Source organism: Syngnathus floridae, chromosome 2 (assembly GCF_059516105.1).
Source record: "Syngnathus floridae isolate MCC-2025c chromosome 2, RoL_Sflo_1.0, whole genome shotgun sequence".
NCBI lineage: Eukaryota > Metazoa > Chordata > Actinopteri > Syngnathiformes > Syngnathidae > Syngnathus > Syngnathus floridae.
In genome coordinates, this window is record NC_142414.1 from 21,886,435 (window position 1) to 21,909,025 (window position 22,591).

Below are 22,591 nucleotides of genomic sequence, written 5' to 3' on the forward strand. Positions count from 1 at the left end.
GCTTCATCTCAATGAAATATCAAGAGGAAAAAGCATGCACAACTGGTGCATTGCTTACCTCACACAGGGACATTAATCATAAGTGTCATAATGGAGAAAGTCTCGGCTCGTGGAAAATAACATGCTTTGCTCCCAGGGCCTAGTCACAGCTAATAAAAGGGAGACTGTTTGTCAAAGAGTTGATTATAAAGAGGAAAAAAAATGAAGCGTTAACCTGCCGTAGCCTTTGACAGGTAATGGCTACAACCATTTTTTTGTCCAGTTTTCCTTTTGAAGTTAAGCGACAACGAGTGGTCGGTAGCTGTTGCCGTATGCTTGTATTGCTTTAAGGCTGCTGCCGTCGCTGCTCAGCGGAGAACATTAAAGGCAGAATGCTTCAATCAAACAGCTTGCAGCAGGCTCAGCTGGCTGGCCATGTCTACATAGGCGAGATGCCCTTGTCAAAGCTGCTTCCTCTCAGAGAGTGCGGCTACAAGCAGACATTTGAAGACAGCTCTGCGCACACACACACACACACACACACACACACACACACACACACACACACACACACACACACACACACACACACACACACACACACACACACACACACACACACACACACACGAGTGAGAAAAGCAGAAGCTCCAAATGTGAAATGTAGCAGCTCACTTACAGCAGCTGAGTGGACCGGGGAATTAAAAGAGAAGCTTGACGATTCGCGCTCTCTCTCGCACAGAGACGATTGCACTTAATGACTGTGGCGCCCCTTCCTCAAGAGAAGGCGGCGGCTGCTGTTCCACTTGATAAATATTAACAAGAAGTACGACTGATGGCGGTGCTCACTGATCCATAATTGCGTTTCAAAATGTTCAGTGGGCGATGGTGGGAGATAAAAAACAGGGAACGCAGCCCTCGGGAGTGACAAGTGATGCCTGTCAAGTGAATCCCTTGCCATCGTGTCAATGGAAGAGAATATTTGGTGAAAGAAATGCAACGACAATGCGACATTTTGCCTTTCATGCGACATGCATCGTAGGGCACTTCAAACAAAGATAAAATGGATCCATAAAGGTTGCGATAAGACGACTGCACTGAGTCATACATAGAGGCCGTAGTTTCCAACCTAATTAACAAAAGGACATCATCGCTTCGCTAATCAACAGCACTTTGAATTCCATTACGGCAACAATTAAATGTTTGCATCTTCATCAAACATGAAGATAAAGATGTAAAAACACAGGATTGTGCAATCATCTGTGCGTAGAGGAAGTGCTTTGCTTTTATAGCCACACAAAACTAATCACAAACACACGGATGTCGCAATTTACTCTGAAAGTTGTCCAATGAAATGACTATTCAAAATGATTTTAGGAATAACTTTTTCAATACCTTACATTTGTTAGGCGATACTTTAAATTGATAATTATGTCCCATCCTATTAAAAACATTTAATTGTAAACAAAAATAAATTCAATCAAGTCATTGATGATTAATAATCCAATTAATCACCAAAGACTAATAAAAACAGATCATGTAAGACGGTTACGTACACACGCTTAGAGTGAAACCAATGTGGCTAGCAAGGTCAACTTTCAGGACTAGTTTCAACCAACAGCATGTGGCACAATCTTTTTTTCTTAAAACATTTATTTATATACAATCTATATTTGATCAATTTAATGTTCTCAGCCTTCTGGGGTGTTTGGATATGTTCAGACTTGTCATGCTACTAATCTAAAGTGTAGTCGACTGATTTAATCATGCATATGCACACAGCCCATATGAAGACAATAAATCAGAACGCTGAACAATGCGCCACCTTATCTTCCAGTTGAGCATCCTTCTCCCTCTACCTCAATTGTCTCCTCAGTCTCAATTTCTCTCTCAATCTCATCTGTCTCTTCCTACCCCCTCATACACACACCTTCCTCCCTCCTCTTTATCTACCGTCACTCATCTACCTCCTCCCATCCAATGTTCTAGTCATTGTGTCTACGTCCTCAGCACTCATTGACCCCCACCCCCAGCACCTCCTCTGCTTGTATCTAACCTAATTTGCTGTTATTGGCCAAGTCAGCTGCGTTCAATCCTGGCTGCCCCCCCTTGTCCCTTCCCCACATCCTTTCTCCCAGCATCCTTGTACCCCGCCCTCTCTATCTTATGAAGCGATTGCAGTGTTTCTCCCTCCAGGAACAGGGGAAGTATGCCAATGCATACGCCCACACACAGCCTCTCTTCCCCTGTTTAATTACACAAGCATGTTTGGTACAATTGTTGTTACCAGCAATCCAATTTTCACCATCGCAGCGTGGAGGGTCTATGTGTATGTGTGTTGACAGATACACCATATTTGCACATTCAAAAGTGTTTTGTGCAGAAAAAAAAAAAAGGCTGTGGTACTTGGGGTTTCCGGTAGTCTTACTTGAGGGCGTTAATGGGCATTACTGTCCTTGAGGAGATATTGAGTGCTTCTCGTCCTGTATCGCAACACTGTTATTAATCATCAGCAATGTAAAAGGGGGATATTTTTGCTTATTATATTCTCTCAATGGACATTTTAAATCGCACTCAGGTCAGCTAGTTTAGACTGAATAAATAGCGCCTCTGCTGGTTGCAGACAATTATTGCACTTGTCTCAAATGCTTCAAGATGCAATTATAACCAATTCCACACATTCAACATTACTATCATGAATTAATGAATGTATCAATTACTAAACCCATCAAATTGTGTTAATATACATTAGGGCTGTAAGTAATTATTTCAATAATAGATTATCTGTTAAATATTGTGTCAATTAATCACTGAGTCATACAAAAAAATACACGTTTAAATTTCCTTCAATTTAATCAAAAAGGACATAATTTCAAATCAACAGTCCAGAAAAATAACAAATAAATTCAGATACAGTTTTAACTTTAAAAAAGGAATCTAAATGATTCATAGATTATCAGAAAATAATGATTGATTAATTTCATAATTATAGTTGCTGCCAATTAATCAATTAATTGTTGCACCTCTAATATGCATAGATAACACGGTATTCCAATTTCTTCTACCTTCCTAATGGATGAATGAGATGAATAAGATGTCCTCCAACTAGAGGCTGCTCTTTCCGTGCAGACATTTTAGTAGGACGAGCGTAAAATGAGGGCTGTGCAAATTGATCAATATGTCAGAGAGCTTGCTGTTAGCACTGCAGTGGCAGCCGGTGACTAAACAAACAAGGGAAGATGATTGCCCTACGTTGCAGGATTTATATTTGGATATGCTTCTGTTGGCAGTCTGCTCTGCTTGTGTTTATGTGTGTGAGTAACATGGAATGACAAGCCAGTGAATCATATCAAAGTAGAATATATCCCCCAAGTGAAAAAGAAAAGGGACAGGCTTCAATCCACAAGACAGCAAGCCAGAGTGATGGCTGCTTTCGGCATTTCTACACACTAATTGGATTCACAGGTCATTAGCTAAAATACACGCGTGGGACTGTTCCAGGATTGGATGGAGAGATGTGGAAAGGCAGAGGGCAAGGGATACTGATAAGGTTGTTTAGTTTGGGGGTAATAAAATGTCCTTCTCCTCGACTGCGCCTTCAAAGCTCAGCCTCGCGCAGAAGGGGTGCGGCCATGTCAATCAATGCTTAGCGCTGCTTGAAAAGAATTGGAAGCCAGAGAGAGATGCGGGAGGAATTACAAGATGGGAAATAAATTGCGTTGATGCCTTTGAGAGCTCATCTCCAAGTAGCTTGCGGTCTACTCTTTTCAGTATGTGGTGGCAAAAGGTGGAAATACAAACATTTCAAGTACAACAACAGAGCAACATGTGAGCGAACCCTTGAGAAAATTGTCTGGCCCGCTTTTGTGCTCAGGGGTACATTTTAGCTTTGAAAGTGAGAATGTACAATTACTACTTAAAGGATCTAATATTATCCTCCGAAGACTCTTTTATTTGGCCGAGTAAACAGAGATTTTTCAAAGCCGTTTTGTAGTCAGCCTTTTGTGATTTGGAGCCAGCCGGGCAGACCTAAAAAAATAAAAAATAAAACACTTTTGGAAGAGCCAGCGTGGCTTCTTGTTGTAGCAAGATATGGTCAGCTCAAACAGATAAATGCATGCAGATGGCTGTTCATTAATTACAGGTGGAGGGGGGGATGAGACACACATGTGAAGCGAGCCAGAGAGTGAGAGATCCATCAACTGGAGGAGTCGGGTTTTTTTTTCTTTTTCTAGACAATAATTTCTGTCGCATCTAGGTTTCTGCTGGCACTCTTGGTCAAGGTAGTGAACTGTACCATGGACTTTTGAGGGCCAAACTGCTCTGTGACCAGGATTAGGGTCTTTAAAGAAATTTAAAAAAAAAAAGCCATCCACATAACACTGACCTTCACAGTCATAAATGTTCACACATAGCACATATGAATACATAACACACACGGACGCACATCCATAGCAATACATTTGCAAAGCCAGTGTGTGTGCGTGTGTGTGTTTGTGTGTGTGTGTGCGTGCGCGTGTGTGTGCATGTGTATGCGCATGGCCTCTCAGCTGACCTCTCATCATCACCCTGGCTTTTGCTAGCCATTATTTGGCTCCCCTGGGGGTGAGCCAACACTAAACAAGGCCTCAATGGTGTGTTGAAACAACCAATCTACTAAAAGACAACGAAAGCTCACTGACAGAAGCAAGTGTACAAGCCGCCGCCGCCTTTGGAGACGTAACGCAGCTCTGTCCATTACATTGAACGAGAAGGAGTCGTCGGCTGACAAGGAATTGACCAAGGATGATTTTAACAGACAAATAAGCCACTATTTGGCAAAAGGGTCAAGTGGGCAGTTTAATTAGAAACAAAATTCAATGAGAATTAGAGGCCTCAAATTAATTTAGTCAATACGCTGACAAACACGTTTGTTCACATTTCCAGCATTAATGCACCTCCACCTGACGCAAAAATCAACTGGTTTACACAGTTTGCACAAGTCAACATGCGGCCTCTTTTGGCTGGAATTTGGTAATGACACCACGCTCCAGCACCTCAGAGCCTAAGCGCGAGCACACAAAAAGAAGACAGACAGGAGGCAATTAAACTACTCACCAGTTTGAACTCTTGAATGCTACAAATGAAGTAAGGAGTGTTGGGCCGGCGACTCTCAATGTACACACAATCTGTAAGAAAACAAACAAGTGTGTTAGCGTGAAGAAGTTCCCATTTCCCGAGGCATTTATACTTTGATGCAGCCAAGCTCAGTCAGAAATTATTTGGAGTGTTGTTACCTCAGTTGAAAAGACTCCCCCCCCCCTAACTGAAGCAAATTCAATTGGAATGCGGGTAATAGGATTAAGGACTTTTGGAGCACTACGAGGTTGCTATTCCAAAGCAAACATTACGCCCAAGGGGAATTATGCCATTGTTCCACTCCATTTATAAATCAGGGCACAATTCTGGAGTTAACCCTGACCTCCACCCCCACCCGCCTAGTGTAACCTGGTTTGGCAAAAGTTTTACATTGTAGATATATCCCTTAAAGAAGGGAATCCACATGCTTTGCCAAATGAAACAACCCTCACAAATGTAAAAAGCAGTTCTATCACAAAGTGTTGCAAGGAGGTGGGCTAGCGGGCGGGCTTGGTGGTGTAGCCGGGTCATGAACCGCAGCCGCCCCTCCCCTTCATGGAACAAAAACATTCACACCGCAGCCGACAAAATACAGCAAGCCACTTGAGAAAAGAACAGAGAAGAAGCAATTGAGGAGGGGGGCTAATGGCTGCTGCTCCACCTGGTGTAGTCTTTGCACCGCACAAAAATGTGCACAAGTCAAAAAGCAGATGTCTTTATTATGGATGGGATGTGACTACATATGACTCATAGATTAATTATTTGTTTTCTCAATCTAAATGTTTTGTGCTCCACCACCGTTGAACTGGACAAAAGCTAGTTGCGCTCCACTGCAGGTCTGTATTAATCTACCGCAACATCATCATGTCCTCCTTTAGACATCTTTTCAACAAAACGAGATGTCGTTCTGTGATGAATCTAATACTAATTCATAGCAAGATTCTGACTGTAAACAAAGTCAATTTCGGCATACGGCAAGCTATTTGTTCCCTGGGCTTAAGATTGCATCCACACGCCCATGCGTGAGGCAACATTTTAATAGGCTACAGTCAGTCACATTGTACTCGTGTCATTAAAACATGCTGCTCCGAGCTCCCTGTCAAAAAAAGGTGTGCGGCAAGCATTTTCTCTGACATGCGATCTCTGTTATTTATATGTTTGTGTCAGCTGAGTTATTGATCTGGCTGTGGTTTATCTTACGGCTTGCAAAAGGAAAAGAAGGAGGTGGCAAAAGATATTTAATGGCCTTTACAGCCAAGAGCCCATTTGTAGAGGTGCGCCTGTCTATACATAAGAGCTCTTGTGACATCACTGGCTTTGTTTTGAGGCTGTGTGTGTGTGTGTGTGTGTGTGTGTGTGTGTGTGTGTGTGTGTGTGTGTGTGTGTGTGTGTGTGTGTGTGTGTGTGTGTGTGTGTGTGTGTGTGTGTGTAACCCCAGGGTGGGCTTGTTATCTGCTAAGGGGTGAATGAGGTGTTTGGAAGTGGGGGGTGGTAGGGGAGGAGGCAGTTATCACCCTGGCTGGCTCTGAGCGATGCATTATATCTCTCTCAATGCCGCCCTCCTGTCGTCTTCCCCCAAAAGCTCTCTCCTTTTGCTCCCATTTCTTCACCATCACAGGAAGTCATTTACAAGATAGCATGAATGAAAATATCCATCAGTACTCCCGTGCGATTTGTGAGTGACACAGTGTCTGAGCATGTTGAGAGAGGCGGCCAAACGAGCAAGATGAAGGGAGGGAGGGGAGAGATGCAGCGACTCGGAGAGCGGAGAACAAAAGAGACTAATCTGAGCGAGTGACATGTAAGTGAGGAGTCAAATCGGGGGAATTAGGGGTTAGTGTCCCTTCACCCCATCCGCACATTTATTTAGAGGGACCAGATCAGATGTCTCGCGACGAGATCACATCAACAGACACAAACAACAGACACTGAGAGTGGAGAAGATGGGGAAACTGCCATGGTGGTGGAGTAGTTACGATCTGATTCATTCACAGCGTTTGAGCCCAGTTTGAATGTCAAAAGCATCTTGTAAATTCATTTCCTCTGCGACCTCCAAAACATGTTTGTCCTATTTCAACATAGATGAAAGAAAAAAAAAAGAAGCTTTTTTTCCACACATCTGTGCTATAAGCAGAAAAGGAAGGAAGGGGGCATTGGGTTTGAGCTGTGGTGGGTGGGAGTCTACACATGAGGGGGAGGGCTTGCTTGGTCTTTCACTTTAATTTTGGGGGGTTGAAGTGTGTGCTGGAGACGGACGGGGGAACCACAGCAGGGACTTTGTAGTCAAGTGCTCAGGAGCCATTCGTTTGGTTTCTTTTACTTGCCTCCACCCTACAATAAAACTGCTGACTAGCACACCATTCGACGTTAACAAAGTTGTGTCTTTCAAAACGGGGAGATAAATAATCACGGGAGAACAGAAAACTGGTCAGTGCTTCTCTAATCACATTGTCACTCCTGCCTGAGATCAGATGTCAGGATATTCGATGCATTATTTGCCGCACATGCAAGAATTTCTTCTGCCTGGCTCATTGTTCAGCCAGCCTTTCTCTTATGGCTGCCAAGCGTAGCTAATCTAAAACACACCTCGTCTCAGCTAAAGAGCTGTGTCCAACTCTCTCTGTTACAGAGCAAATAAGATGCTGTTTAATTTGCTGCAACGTTCCAGGAGAGGGGAAGGGACGGGGAGGGGCGAGACAAGATTAGGTTTCTTGTAGCGAGGCAACACCAACAGAAAAACTGCAATGAAATAAATAATAATAAAAGACATGTGTAACAGTAACATGTCAATACTTATTGAACGTATGCAATGAACAACATATTTCGGATAAAAAAATGGTGTTGGGTCTAGTCTGACCTTTTTCCAGAAGTCAACTGCCTAAATAATTCATCACAATATCAAAAACAGAAGCTGGAGCTTGGCGATTACCCAGGCTATGATAGCACTTGTGATTTGAAAAGTACCAAATGATATTTGGTCCATTTTTCCCCCGCACATTTGGTCTTGGTTCACACTGTGAGGTCTTAAAGCTCAATTCGGATTTTTGGGTGGAATTTTTGTGTGTGTAAGCATTCACGTTTACATATTCAATGTGATGGTGACATTTGCCTGCAGTATGAACTTAGCCTTAGCATTGACACTGGCTAGCTTTTCCAAACGTATCGAGTGTGAACACCCTATAAAGATGAGGAATGTTTCGATGCATAATAGAAAATGGTGTGACAATGGCACATAAAAACAGCACATGGGACAAAAGTGTATCTGGGAATACTACGTCTGCCAACTAATGTTCAAATGTCTATCACCCTAGAGTGCACTGATCCCAAAATTAAATTGCAAAAGGAATGCAATAAGGGAACCACAGGGGTGTAAGGGGACCCACAGGCAAACCCCCCCCCAAAAAAATCCAGTGAGGAAGACAGACTGATGAGGAAGACTATGCAGGAAGGTTTCCTGGAAAAAAAAAAAGAAAAAATAACAGCTTCCAAATGTTAGATTTAGTGTACACCATCTTCATAAGGAGAGAAGTGTCTGTCGTTGCCATGGTGAATCACCTGCTTTAGCAATAAATAATATGTGTCTGGTTGTGCTGTAGCGTATTCACATTCAGCCATTTGAACCAAGTTGATCTCTGTTAAGAAACGCTTTGCCTTCTCTGCTGTCTTGTATTCATGCTGTTCTTTAAATTCTATTCATTTATATTGTGCAAAGTGGCGGTTAAAAACTGAAAAGAGCATTACAGTTAAAATATTAATTAAAAAAAATACTGTTCCAATTTATATAAAGTGCTTGTACAATCTTTTATTTGCCCCGTTCATCACGTTAATGGAGATTAAAGTGGAGCCCGAGGGTGAGTAAAATAAATAAACTAATAAATCAATAAATCAATCAATCAATCAATCAAATCTCATTGTTGATTTGTGGTTGTCAGCAACACCAAAATCTTCACCGAAACACCGAGCATGCTTTTGTTCACATGACAAATATTTCGTCTGGACAGCAGGCAGAAACCCGGCAAAAAGGATGTGTTTCTTAACTCCATGGATGCCACTTCCTGCTGGGTTAGCCCAACAGCACGTAATGAAGGCCTGGAGGGGCACAGACACCTGATTTCTCAACTCTCTCCCTCAGCACCTGCCCAACAGTTCTGCCTTGTCCGGCCTGGAAAAGCAGTGGGAAATACCTAGCAGGCCAAATTGTCAGCCCCCTTGCCTACAGCTGACTGAGCTCCTAAGGGAGAACAGAGGCTCTTTGACACCCCCCCCCCCCCTCTTTTCCGCTCAGCAAACCCACACTTTCTCATTTAGCGGGCGGCAGGTGGTTGAGTTTCACTAAAAAGCTCTTTCCCCCCCGAGTCTACAGCATGGGGAGACGTGGGAGAGAAGACCAGGCTTTTAAAAATAGATCTATGCAGTTTAGGGACAAGCTACACACTGTTTTGTTTCAATACAAGATGACTTGAAGGGCTTGGCCCCCTTGTTAGCCGGACTGAAAAAAGAAAAAGCGAGCTAATCAGCGGCTTGACTCGAGATGTGCTGCGCATATCTGGCTCGAAGCCCAAACGGTGTCCTAGCTACTGAAAAAGTGGCCCTTCACATACTGAACCACACACTACTGGCTTTTCAAGAGGAATCCATACTCAGGAGTAAATATTTTATCGATTGTTTGGTCAGCACTGAAAAAAGATCAAAATTTCTTGTTTCTGTTAGAATTAGATTGCGCAATGTCCAATCAGGGTACAACAAAACAGTAACAATGGAATGTTGCCATTTTAGGTCTATTAAATTCAATTTTTTTTTTACATACATACGTGAAGTGATTAAGATGACGTTGATAAATTACAAGTTGTGAAACAAAAACGACTCCACTCACATGATGAGTCTTACATTCCTAATAGATGTAACTCATTGGTGGCACATGCTGTTCGTTACCGCTAACAGTTGGTCCTGAGTAGAAGCGAGAAAAGGAGGGGTAGGAAGGGAAGGGAGGCCTGCTTATACAGCACCGTGTGTCAAACACACTCATGGCGCACAGCTTAATGTGTGTGCACATGACACATGGAGCGACACACACGGAGACAGACACTCCTGACTTGCATAGCAAAAAGCGCCAGCTGTCCGTCCACTTCAACAACTCACCGAAACAGCCGTGCACACGCACAAGGTGCTTTGCTTCTGGTGAGCTTGCAATCTCACTGACACACACAAAGGTGCTGCTACTACACTAATCTGACTCTCTCTGGGGAGATTTTACAAAATCAAATCCATTGTCTTCATCCGAGCCAAAGCAAATCCACCTAGCACCGCTGTGGCAGCCATGTTGTGTGACATACACACGAGGGGGAGGAAGAAGTGCCGAGTGAGATGGGGAGGGCAGGTGGTTTCCATTAGTGCTCGCCATTTTTAACAAAGCGGCCGAAAGGGAGAGTTCGGAAGGAAGGAGGCATGCTATGGCGGCCTGCCACCTGCAGCACCAAACAGTTCCGCTATATGTGTGTGTTTGTGTGTTTGTGTGTCACCACAGCAGGCGGGTGTTTGTCAGAGATAGGACAGCACTAGTGTGACCGTTTCAAAAGAAATGCATTGTCCATACTATGTGGTGTCGGGTACTTGTGAATTTTCACAACTAGTCATTAGCTTTCTGTGTGCCTTTTTTGTTTTTGCACCTGTGTGCCTCTGTGTACTACAGTACTGTATCACTAATCTCCCTCATGGCTGTTTCTATAATCTCCAGAGAGGATCAATAAACAGATTTTTTTTTTTTTGCAGCTCCTGGAGGTGCCCATAGGAGATGGGGCTAAGCCACAGGGCACACAGATTGATTAGGTCTGTCTGCTTGCACAGAATGGGACTTGGATACAACCAGTACAGGACAACTCCTCGTGCACACCTCCATCATTTTAAACTGCGGCTAACACCTAGCGGCAGACCGCACATCTTCCACCCTTTAACATGCAGTCAGCGCTAAGCCGCCCGAACCCATCTCACAGGGATAGAGAGGCTAAGCTGTGCTGGTGGCTGGAGATTGGGACTATTTGGGACTAAAACTATTTCAATACGAGCTCACCTTATGTGATGACACAAATGTGTACTTGTAGGCCCAGTGATAAGGAAGCAATTAAAACCCCATTTGGGGTTGTTTCGTGTATAGCCATTTTTGTTTTGTTCCTCTCATCCCAGTCCCTCTTCTACCCGGGTAGGAGGCGGTGCAAATCCCTCACCAAGGGTGGTCAGTTTTACATATTGTGTGTCACTAGACGGCTATAAAGGGATTTAACATTTAGTGAAGCATAATCCATCGCAGGCTTTGTGCCTGCCTAAGCTGCGCACATCAAATCTGATTGCAAGAAGGCTGCTAGCAAGCAGGAGGAGGAAAACACACTGCACTCACACACGGGGCTTATCACTTGAACAATAAGCAAAGGAGACAGCAGGAGGTCAGTTACCGAGGTGGAAGATCTTCTGTGTTGACAATAGGTGGTAAATTGCATACTAGTGTAGCGGCTCATCCCTGATCGAACACAGCCGAGCAACTGGAGTGTGGAGGAGCCAGGGGAGGGAGGGGAGGGAGGGAGGGAGGGAGGGAGGGAGGGGGCAAGGTTGTGACAACCAGGCAGCTCTCGACCTGTCAAACTAATTGAAGAAGAAGAAGACAGGAAACATAAATATTCCCCATCAAGCGGGCACCGGCTCCGCTGTTCGCTCAGATGTGGAAATATAAATATTCGTCAGGGCTAATCCACTGAGACGCTCGACTTTGTTTATGTGCCTTTTGAATGTTTCATTGATGTGACTGACTGCTTACGTTTTTTTTCTTTGTCAATCTCCTTTACCGGCCCCCACCATCCGCATGGTTGAATTATGAGACAAAGCCTTGGTGCGCTGTCTATTAAACGTGGGGGGGGGCTTCGGTGGAGCCTGTGCCGATTATTAGACAGAGACGAGAAAAGAGAGCGATGGTCGGATTTGGTTTCAGCGAGTGTGCTTGGTGGTTTAAGGATCTGTATTGATAACAGAGGAGAGAGCATTCAGCTAACAGTCATCAGGGCGGGCCGTTTTACAGCATTAGTCCATCCCTTTTTGCAGCTCATGGGGGGGGGGGGGGATTGTGTGATTGCGCAGCAACGTGATAACGAGGACTGTCTAACACAAGGCTTTAAGTTGCTTTATCTTTCTGTTTAATATACAAACAGCCCACAACTTGACCTTTTGCTTGCAGTTAAATAGGCACGACACAACAGATATGAGACAAGGGAAATTTCTAGCGCAACAAACGCGTGAGCGAGCGTTCAACAACTGCTTCAACAGGAACATTAAGGGAGATTTTTAACTGGTTGGTGATTTTGCCCAATCTATTCAACATTAAAACACCTTTTGGTCTGGGGAGAGGAAGGCACACTTTCCAGTGAGTTCAATCACGTTTGTATAAAGTCATTACTGTGACCGCCGCCACTATCACATCTATTGAAGTACCACTTTTCTTTATTGACTCAGCCTGAGACAAAAAGCACAGAGAGGGTCAACTTGGAATTGATTGCATGATGCACTGGCCTTTAGCCTGAGGTAGTAGTTGCAATCTGGAAGGAGCAAATTGTAAAGGGCACACATTTATTAGTTGTTTTTTCCAAAGCGAGTGTATCAACAACAATGGGGGGAGGTCAAAAGAAACCACAGCGCATTGTTACTCGGGGTGTGTGAGATGATCTTTCTAATGGGACTTTGATGAATGGGGACTGACTGGGCTTACTGCATTTGCCCGGCTGTTAATTAGATTAGACGGGACAAGGACTTACCTCCTGGTCTGTAAACAACATCGTCTTCCGTGATGAAGGACGTGATTTCTCCGTTCTCTGTGCGCTCGTAGCGGGACTTCTTCTTGGGCATCTTCTTCTTGCCCTTCTTGCCGGCCTCCTCGGCCGTGCCGCTGCCTCCGCCCGTGCTGCCGTTGTCGTTGTCCTCGTCCTCGCTGTGTTCGCTCTCTGCATAGTTCTTGGCGCCGCCCTCCAGCGTGCAACTGCGCCTGGGCCTGGAGCTCTCGCTCTCGCCCCGTTCCCCGTCTTGCCGGCGGGACTTCCCAGACTCCCTCTTGTCCCTGTCCCGATCTCTGTCTCTGTCCCGCTCTTTCTCCCGCTCCTTCTCTTTGTCAGCCGTCATGATCCGCCACGTGCCTTCCTCAGTCCTCTCACGGCTGGGCCTCCGTGAAAGGTAGACTGTGAGCCTGGGCTTCAGTCTTCTGAATTTACTGGTCAAATCCAGGGAAAATTTGGCCACACCAACAACCCCAGTGTTTCAGAAAAGCTGGAGAGAAAGGGGGGAACAAAAAGAGGTAGAAGAAAATAAGAGTGAGCATCATCTTTACTGGACAGAGGTTAATAGTTTGTTCATGGGCAATACAAGATTGCTCCAAGAGGCTGGGCGGCTGGGGAGGCTAGCAACGGTAATTGTTGGCAGCATCCTCCGCAATCATTAACACTTGTGAGAGCAGCTTTATCAAACGGCCAGAACCTTCTAGCTTCCTGCAAAACCACTTGCCGTCTCTCGACAAGGCATTACGATGTGTACACAGTAAAAGGATGTTGAAAAGAAAGTCAGAACATATTAAATGGAGGTCATGGCGGAATAACTAAAACAAAACACGGAGGATGAGGCTAGCAGCCAATAAATGTGTCAGGGGGGCTTTTCAGTATAAACAGCACAAGAGCGAACGGCATGGAGCTCACTGACAGTTTGCTGGCCAGCTTCTCTGCAAACCATCTGTAATGACACTCTTGTTTGCTGTGTACGTGTGTGTACTCTACTGGACCGCGCCTCCATCCAAGTCCTTCGCCACAAGCACCGCTGTGTTAATGTCAAATGACAGGTCTGGAGGGAAGAATGCAGCAATCGGGCGGGTAAGGATATGGGGCATTTCCAGCTATTCCAAAAATGTCCTTTTTGGTAGCATAATGAAAGCCTCCGAGTGGGCAAAGTTGAAGAAGCCCGTTGTGCGCACAAAATTCTTACTACACTTGAAAGCAGCATCAACACTTAACGCCCGCGTTGCCCTGGCTAACTCCACAGTAACAAATTAACAGGAAATAGTCATTACATTGCCACGCGGATAAGGCAAGCTGTGTTACCATGGCTGAGGTAGCAGAGTGGAGTGTCAGGAATGGCAGCAATCTGTGAGGAAGCCAGCATTTACAGCAGGACTTGCAAAATGTGAAACATACGCACACACACACACACAGTACATACACAAGAGAGGTGTTTGGTGACGACCATGCTCCTAAGCAGCGGGTGCTGTCACTTTGTGAGCAGACACCAACTGACAGGGCAGCTGCTCCTGTTGTCGGCTCGCTCGCAAACACCAGGCTTGATTAAACCGCAGCCTCGTCACAGCCCCATTAATCACCTAATGATGAGTTACCACGGCGACCGCTGGGCTGCCAAGCCTGTTGTACGCACGGGGGACACATTAATGCGCCCACGATATTCATGGGCTCGGGAGAGTTCCGTGCATGTGTAAGGCACCTTCGAAACTACCCCTGGGCCCCCCTGAAGTGTCCATATCCAGAAGCTTGTCTTGTGAGGTGTGAGGAACATGAAAACACTGATGACTGCTGTATTTGATAGCACAGCTCTAATCCTGGAGGCCGTCAGAATCAGTGCGTGAGCTAAGCACCTCTTCTCTCTAATTAGAAACATAAGCCTCTTTCTATGAAACCGACAACGTAACGATTTGAAGGCTAGGTCATTCCACTTTGAAGTTGCGGGCTCACTAAATATCTTTACAATCTAGTTTTCATCTGGATTGACTTTGAAACAATCCAAATTTACGGAGCTCATGGCATCCTCAATGAAGGAAAACTGTTTAGTTTGCAGTATTTCGAAAGGTGCTTTAAAGGCATTGCTCATCAGAAGCTGGAGTGTGAAGTTGCTCAAAAAGAGCAGTTTGAAGCAGGCCGCAGCCGAGGTGAGTTGCTCTCAAGTCGTTCGGTTGAAAGAGCAGAAGGGAGACACGGAGCAAACGGTGACGGCGGGCAAGGAAGCTCTATGCCTACTCGCCGAGAAACAAAGTGCTTTGTGGGAAGCGGCTGGGAGGGGGCAGGTGAGTCTTGGAGCTATTACACATCAATCACGGGGCCAGGACCCTTTGAAAGATACCAGCTGTCTTAATGGAAAAGAGAGGGAGGGGGAGACAGTGGCTGGAGAGGAGTTAAGAGAGGGTCCCACCCCCAGCCAACGATGCCTAATCCACCATTTACATTAGTGCAATAAAGTCAAGGGGGTAGCAGCCAGCCGGGCACGGGCTCAAATACATTTCTCTCTTCCCCGAGTCTTTTCAGATGTGACCTTTGCCCTGAGATAGTCTGCGGCTCGATTAAAACATCACCCCCCCTCACACACACAATGGCCACACATGAGGTTCCTGTTACAAAACACTGCCACCCATCCTCCAGCTTCTCCCGCCCGCCTGCGCATCCTTGAAACAAAGCCATGTTTTATTCATTTACTCGCTGTCATTAACTCATTTTGATGATATTTTTACCAAAGCCTGTCTAAGCCTGAGCAATTTTGTCAGCGCTCGTTTTTAGCTTGAGTAACCTTTTAGAGAAATTTGCAATGCACTTGGTTGTGGGAGCAAATGTCTACCATCCTTCTGGAATATTCATTTGCACAACTATGAAGTAGCAAAATGTGATTGGCAAGGATTTACAGGCAGCTTTGCAAAGGGATAGAACACAATACTCCCGTGAATAGAGATTAGAGAGGAACAATGCTAGCGTGAAGATACTCGGGGGTTATTAACAATGGGGGTAGCTCCAATTAATCCCGATCAACCGAGCAGATCCTCGGCAGTGAGCGGATCCCGGCTGGAATGTTGTGGAAATGCAGCGGGTTTTTGTCAGCTCCAATCCATTACTCAGTGAGTGCGATATAATCTGAGCCGTCATCCGAGCCACCGAGAGACAAGCGCACAATAAAAGGCTCAGCTGGAGGTACAGTGTAGGGCACTTCACCGGGGATTCATTGTGGGCCTTGCACTCAGCGCCTTTGTCTTACCTTGTGTAATCACATCTCGCTTTATTCTCAAGAGGCCCTTGTTTTAGTTTGCTACGAAATTTGCCTGCGATTGTACGGCCTAAATTTCATGGATCGGCACTAGGCGTGGAGCATTATAACAACGCACATGGCATCGGCTATGGAAGCGTCTCGAAGCAGCAATTTTGCCTCCCTATTACGCTGACATCAGAACATTCAATGAGAGATTCTCCAAACCTTTTCAAAAATTCTATTAAATGGCTCCCCATAAGCACCCTAATCAGTGCTACGGCCACTTTTCAAAATGTTATTCTTCTGCGTATCTCTAAATGTTTCATCACACAGACAAAAAGAAAGCGAAACTCAATCGTGGTGATAAATGAAATAGTGATGAAAAAAGTAACCTCTTACGAGAGGAAACGAAGCAAAGAAGGAGTCTACCTGTACAACGATTAATACGAGACTATTCATAAAGCGCGCCTTATCGGTGTGTGTGAAATGTGATACATGTGTTGCAATATATTAGAGAAGTAGCTGCAGTCGAGTGCTTTCCACCCACCTCACGTTGATGAGGATCAGACTGTGTGCACCACAGGGTTTAAGCTGCTCTTCCATCTCTCCAAGAAGACTAAACCCTTTTCTACTTACTAGGGTGTGTGTGCGTGTGTTTGCCACGAGTTCGCCAATGGAGAGTGGCTGGCACAATGGTGCTGTCCCAGGATGTCCATTATGCCAGCAGCCCCAATCGTGGTTGTCGCTTTTTCATGCGGTGCGAGCGTGAGGCCAGTCGAGTAGCTCAGGGGGTTTTCATGAGGAATCATATTTTCAGGAGGCTCCGGAGGGAAATGCCAAGGTTGCAGGCATGCTAACCTCTCCCCCTTTTTCCTCAATGAGACACTCTCGAGAGCAGTGAAGGGCCTCTCTGCCAGGGCCATTGATAAGAGAAAAGCGGAGAATGTGAGGCATGTGGTGGCGAGTGGCGTTATCATGAATGTGACTCTTAATTGGGTTTCTCTTCGGTTCTTTGGGATGGCCGTTCGGCAAGGACGTTTCTTTTTCAAAGACGTAACGAGGGTCGTGCGATGTACAGGGGACACATGCAAAATGTGCTTAACCCATTCACAGCCAACCCAGTTAATATCTTTGACGTCTATAACCGTCAATGGCACTGAATGAGTTAAGTGTAGTGAATCAAAAAGTGGTCATAAATATGTAGAGTACCATAACTAAACACAAGTGTAATATGGAATATTGCTCAAACTAGAATAGAAAATGTCAATGTGACATTTAATCAATCAGATGGAGGTGAAAAAATATTTTGGTTTTGTTGTCTGTCAGTGGAGGTTTAAATATTGCAACACTCACACACAAGCCACTTCTTGATATTGAGCAATCAAACAGCCCAGCTTTTCTCTCTCCGATCCGATTGTCTTTTTAATGATCTTATCCATGAGTTCAAGTACAACTGGTCGCCTAAATGGGCGTGGTGAGGAGGGGAAGGAATGTATTCATGAGGCTGCCCTACATCCTCCAGCTAGCACCCAGAGTGACGTGACAGATGAGACAGCTCGGAGGCTTGAGACTGGCAGCACTGGGGACACTGAAGGGTGTCTTGGCTAACATCGCCTAGAAACAAAATTAGTAGGTCAGTGCATTAAAGCATTCCCAAACAGATATTAGCGAGCTACAATGAGGGGAAATTTTGCACACAATCGTTGAGCAGATGGTTGGGAGTGGCCGAGGGACAAACGCCCTATTCAGCAGCACCATAGGATGATATTACATCTAATTAGAGAAGTCTGTTTTCATAACCCAACCGACCGTAACCCTTTCAAAACAATACAAGAAAAGATCCATCTTCCAAACATGTTCATTGGCTGATAGCCTTTATGTTAGCGCAACAGCATTGCCGCAACCAGAGATATGACTCACAAATCATGGCGGACGAGACACAGCAAGACGCTGTCAGCCAACCTTCCCGGTTTGACAGTTTGCTTGCGCAATGAAAAGAATGGCTCCCGAAAGCAGTGGGTGGGGGGAGTGCAATATTCACTGTGTTCAGCTTCGACACCCACCATCTCAGCCGTGGTGGCCGCTGATCCCCGACAATGAGGAGTGTGCCCTCTGAAATGCTCATGAGGAGAAAATCATGAATCTCCTCATTGTGACCGCAGCGTGCAAATAGTCCCCATTTATAAAGCCCGGCTATCAACTTGGTGGCGAGGTATACTTTCTTTTGCCGGATGTGCTTTTACTTCCTCACTGCACACACATAAAAAAAAAAAAAAAAGTCTGGGAAGTGGCCAAGAGTGATGAAAACACTGCTGGAACAAGCAGGATCTGAGCTCAGTGCTTCATATCCTTTGAGGAGAGCTCATAAAACATGTAGCCTTCACGACTGGGCCTCTTACAGCAGCAGTGCCATTTTAGTACTAAGCCACAAAGACACAGGCCACCTACATACATATAGGTAGGCTAGTTAATTTTAAAAAAAAATGTTTGAAGGAAGCACGGCATGCGTGATTTACAACCTGCAGCGCAAGCGAATGTTTAGCTCTTCACTTGAAAACACACAGAAGCTGTAACAGGCAATTATTTTTCTAAAACATGACCAGAGGGAGCCAAGAACAATCAGCTTCGCAGTGCAACACTACAGCGTGCAGATCATCGACAGATTAGACTCGAGCCCTTTGAGTGCGATATTGAGACTCAGTTGATCTGATGGCACCTGTCTTGTTTCTCTCCGAGCACACACGCACACGAGGCATGTTTATGGTTAAGATTACTCATTACATCCTCTACTGTGCACAGTCCAATGAGGCTACAACACAGCTGACTTCAGTCCTGACGCTTTCAAAAAGTGTCGGCAGAGCATGAGAGAGGCTGTGAATAAGCCTCAGATATTTCTGGAATGTTAATGTTGAGCTTTGACCACAGCAGTCTTTTCTTCTGGCTTCTCTTTCTCTCACCGGACCATAAATGACAGCTAATAAACGACAGTGAAAACGTTAAGTAACCTTGAACATTTTCGCAAAGATTTTCAGTCCTGCCTTAGCGCTGAAGCAATTACATGTCAAGTACAAAATACTTTGGAACCTCTGAATTTGAATGCCCCCACCACAAACCCTTCTATCGCTGCCAGTGCCGAAATAAATTATCTATTTACATTATTTATTTATGGGGTGCTTTCAAAATCAGAACAATTTGGAGGTTGACCAGTGACCCGAAATGAAAGTTAGAGCTTCGACTGTAATGTCAAGCGAGTGACATGTTTAGCGCACGTCACGGCTACACTTATGGACAGAAAATGTGCTTCAACTACTTCTGCCATCTCCGAGGGCAAAAGCCGGTTTTGTGGAGCTACGGTCAATGTTCAAACAGTTTCCTCGCTGCATCTGCAAGCGTACAAAAAGCCACAGAGAGCACATTCACTACAGTGGCGCATTCATCTTTGTTGACACACGTTTCAATCTTAAAATGTGTAGGCCATTGACGCACATGGACACACACGCGCAAACATGACTATATTTGCAGTGCGGGGTCAGCCTGTGCGTTGGGCTCGTAAATGGCCGGAGTGTAATGCACCTTGACCTTCTGTCTTTCTTTCAGATGCACCTAACGTACATTGCTGTCGCTCCTCATATATCACAGGGGCAAATGGCGCCCTTCACCCTGCTCCCTTCTGTCCTCTCTTTTGAAAAGCTGGGGGGGTGGGGGGGGGGGGGTTCAATTGACAGGCCCGCCGCTTTCCTCACTGAGCACAAGAGGGGAGGGGTAGTTCAGTGAGGGCAAAAGCTGCAATGAATAATTATACCTCATAATGTGACCCGCTCTTATTTCCTTACCATCAAATGATAATTAATGTGAGGGACAAGGGGGCACTAGAGAGTCTGCCTTTCGCTTTCTCAAACAAAGGGTCCAAACCCTTCATTTCTGCTCGCTATCAAAGCCAACACAGTTTATCTCTCTAAAAACATGCTCTTAGCTTATTTATGATGCCGGTGGTTCTGCTGGAGCGAAAGAAAGCACGACGTTGTGCTTCAGTCAGCAAAACTGGCTGGATCACTTTACGCAGCAGTTCCCCGCTTCCATCTCCTCGCTTGCTACTCAGCAGGGCAAACCAAGCACGAGTAGGAAATGCCTCCTAATTGATGTGTCCGTGGAAATCTGAGCAGCTGGAAATACAAGCAACAGGACACGGCCCTGCCTTGATATCATTTTTGTTTCCTTTAAATATGTGTGCGGACAATCTGTGATGAGCCAATCCTGATCAAAACGTTTTCACACGAAGAGCTTTACTGATCTTGGCGCTCATTTGAGCAGGCTGAAAAGGGGCTGCTGGTATCCAGGAATGGGAAGTGCTTCAAGAACTGCGTCATGTTTACCCAGCTATTTCCTACACGGATATCTAAGATGTTAATGCACACCACTCACAGGGCAGGTTGGAAGCTGCATGGAAGCTTCAGTGAAATGGAATAAGAGCGGCGGTGTGACCCGAAAGAGGGGAACATGAAAGGTGAAAGTAGTTGCAATCGTGCAATGAGTAAACAGGAAGGCTGAATCCAGACAAGCCTGAGCCCCGTTAACCTTCATCGTGATCCAGTCCAAAGATGCAAAAAGATTACACACCACCACAACAACCTCTTACAAATGATGAACTCCATTTTTATGGAAAAATAAACAACGTGAGACAAAAGCCCAGAGGGCGAGCGGTGCAAACGGCGCAAATCCAAGGAAGCGAAGGGCAAATGCTGTTCCACCTCTAGTTCAAGTGACATGTGCCATAACAGTATCCGTGTATATTAACCTGTGCGAGACACACACACACGTACACAAAGGGCATGTATTTCATGGAGGATTCAAGAATGAAACACACACACACACACACACTAATAACCTTGAGCTGGAGTATCTACTAATGCTGTGGCCTTATGGGAAAGTATGGGCTCTAAATAGACGGTCCATTTCTCAGCACTAGTATGTAATAGCTCTATTTCAGCCCCCCAATGTTGTCATTAATTATTTATCCTAGCAGAGTGGCAGATCACGCCAAGGTGAGAACCATTACAAAATCCGAATCATGTGTCTTCCCTTCACGCCGCACACAACAATGGTCTGTTTTTAAAAGGGCTTATCTACAAGTGTTCCTTTAATCAGCACACGGTAGAACTGTAGAAATCCCTCAACAACCCGGTCCCAGAGGAATACCTTTCTGTGAAGCCTTATCAGGAAAGGAATCTCCTTCAGCAACAACATACCGAGCGTTTGAGGATGAAAAGCCCGGCTGGTACTACAACTCCTCCCTCGTTATGATGTCCTCTCCAATGATCTCTGAACAAAGGCCCCCGTTTGGACGAGGAGTTATGTTGTGTATCCTATTGCATTCAATCCTCTTTGTTAGCTTTGTTATGCTAGCAAGATAAGCCTCTGTGGTGGGGTGGCGGGGTGCACCGGAGCAAGTGGTGTAACGCGCGAGCACCAAGAGGCGGGGGGGGGTCCTGGGGGGACCGTGGCCAGTCCAGATCTCCAGGACACGTGTCCGGTCTCGCCATGACTCACACTAACCCTAAGAAGCGCATGTTTGCAAACTGCACTGCTCATGAGTGGGTGTTAACATGATCTTTAGACTCGTTCGCAAAAACTGGAGTAAAATAACAGACCTCATTTGCCCGACTAATCAATTGCTAGTCCTGCGTAGATAAGCACACTGGAGTCTGTCGAACGGGTATTTTCAAAAAACGTTCAAGTCATTCACATTTCCTGTTTAAAATAATTGCCAGCACCATTGTGCCTTTTTCTTTTACTTGTTGAACTAATCGGCCGATGAGTCTAACTGGTTGGATGCAGCTATTGTTATTCAGCCTTAGTTCACACCCCGCAGTGGAATCTCACGCCAGATCAGGGTTTTATCACTTCAAACTGTCCCATGTCAAGATGAAGTCAAGTGTGGCGCTTGGTGGAGCATGGCCACACATCACTGCCCAAACGCTAGACGTTGGCCTTCAGAAAGGCATGTGGGCAAACTGGCCTGCTTCAGAGCTGGTCTTTGTCTAGCAAATGTAGTCATTCCACACGGTCATAGTCGTGTTACTGTTGGCCGGCTTTGTCATTTATGCAACTAGAGTCGCTCACTAAATCAAATCTGGAAAAACATTACAAGTTGTATTGTCTAAAGGTGAGAACAGTCAACCCCCACGCTTTCGCACTTGAGGAAACGCAAATTCACCCATTCGCATTTTTTGGTGTCAGAACGAAACCCACATTTATCAGCACTTCCCCATCCCCTACCAGGAACTCACAATCTTCTATCTGAAGTTACAGTTGTTAAACATGACTCTCAGCTTGCTAGTCTATCTCGATCTTCTCACAGTTAACACACGCGCCAGCAACAGCAATAAGTTCATAAAACACACTTGAGCAATGAGCACTCAAATGAACAGAACAGCATATGGTTCCCTAAAGTCTCTCC

The 22,591-nt window shown here is 45.3% G+C and overlaps 1 protein-coding gene across 7 annotated transcripts in view; it reads right to left on the reverse strand.

The window, feature by feature from the left end:
* The window catches only part of rerea (arginine-glutamic acid dipeptide (RE) repeats a), a 118,760-nt gene that overhangs the window by 46,049 nt on the left and 50,120 nt on the right, over positions 1–22,591 (reverse strand). For all 7 annotated transcript variants that reach the window (XM_088399084.1, XM_088399095.1, XM_088399091.1 and 4 more), the window contains exons 2-3: positions 12,891–13,395; positions 5,077–5,147 (exon numbers count right to left, since the gene is read on the reverse strand). In XM_088399084.1, coding sequence (XP_088255210.1) covers positions 5,077–5,147; positions 12,891–13,251 — 432 coding nt within the window. In that variant the 5' untranslated portion in view covers positions 13,252–13,395. The remainder of the gene's footprint in view (positions 1–5,076; positions 5,148–12,890; positions 13,396–22,591) is intronic.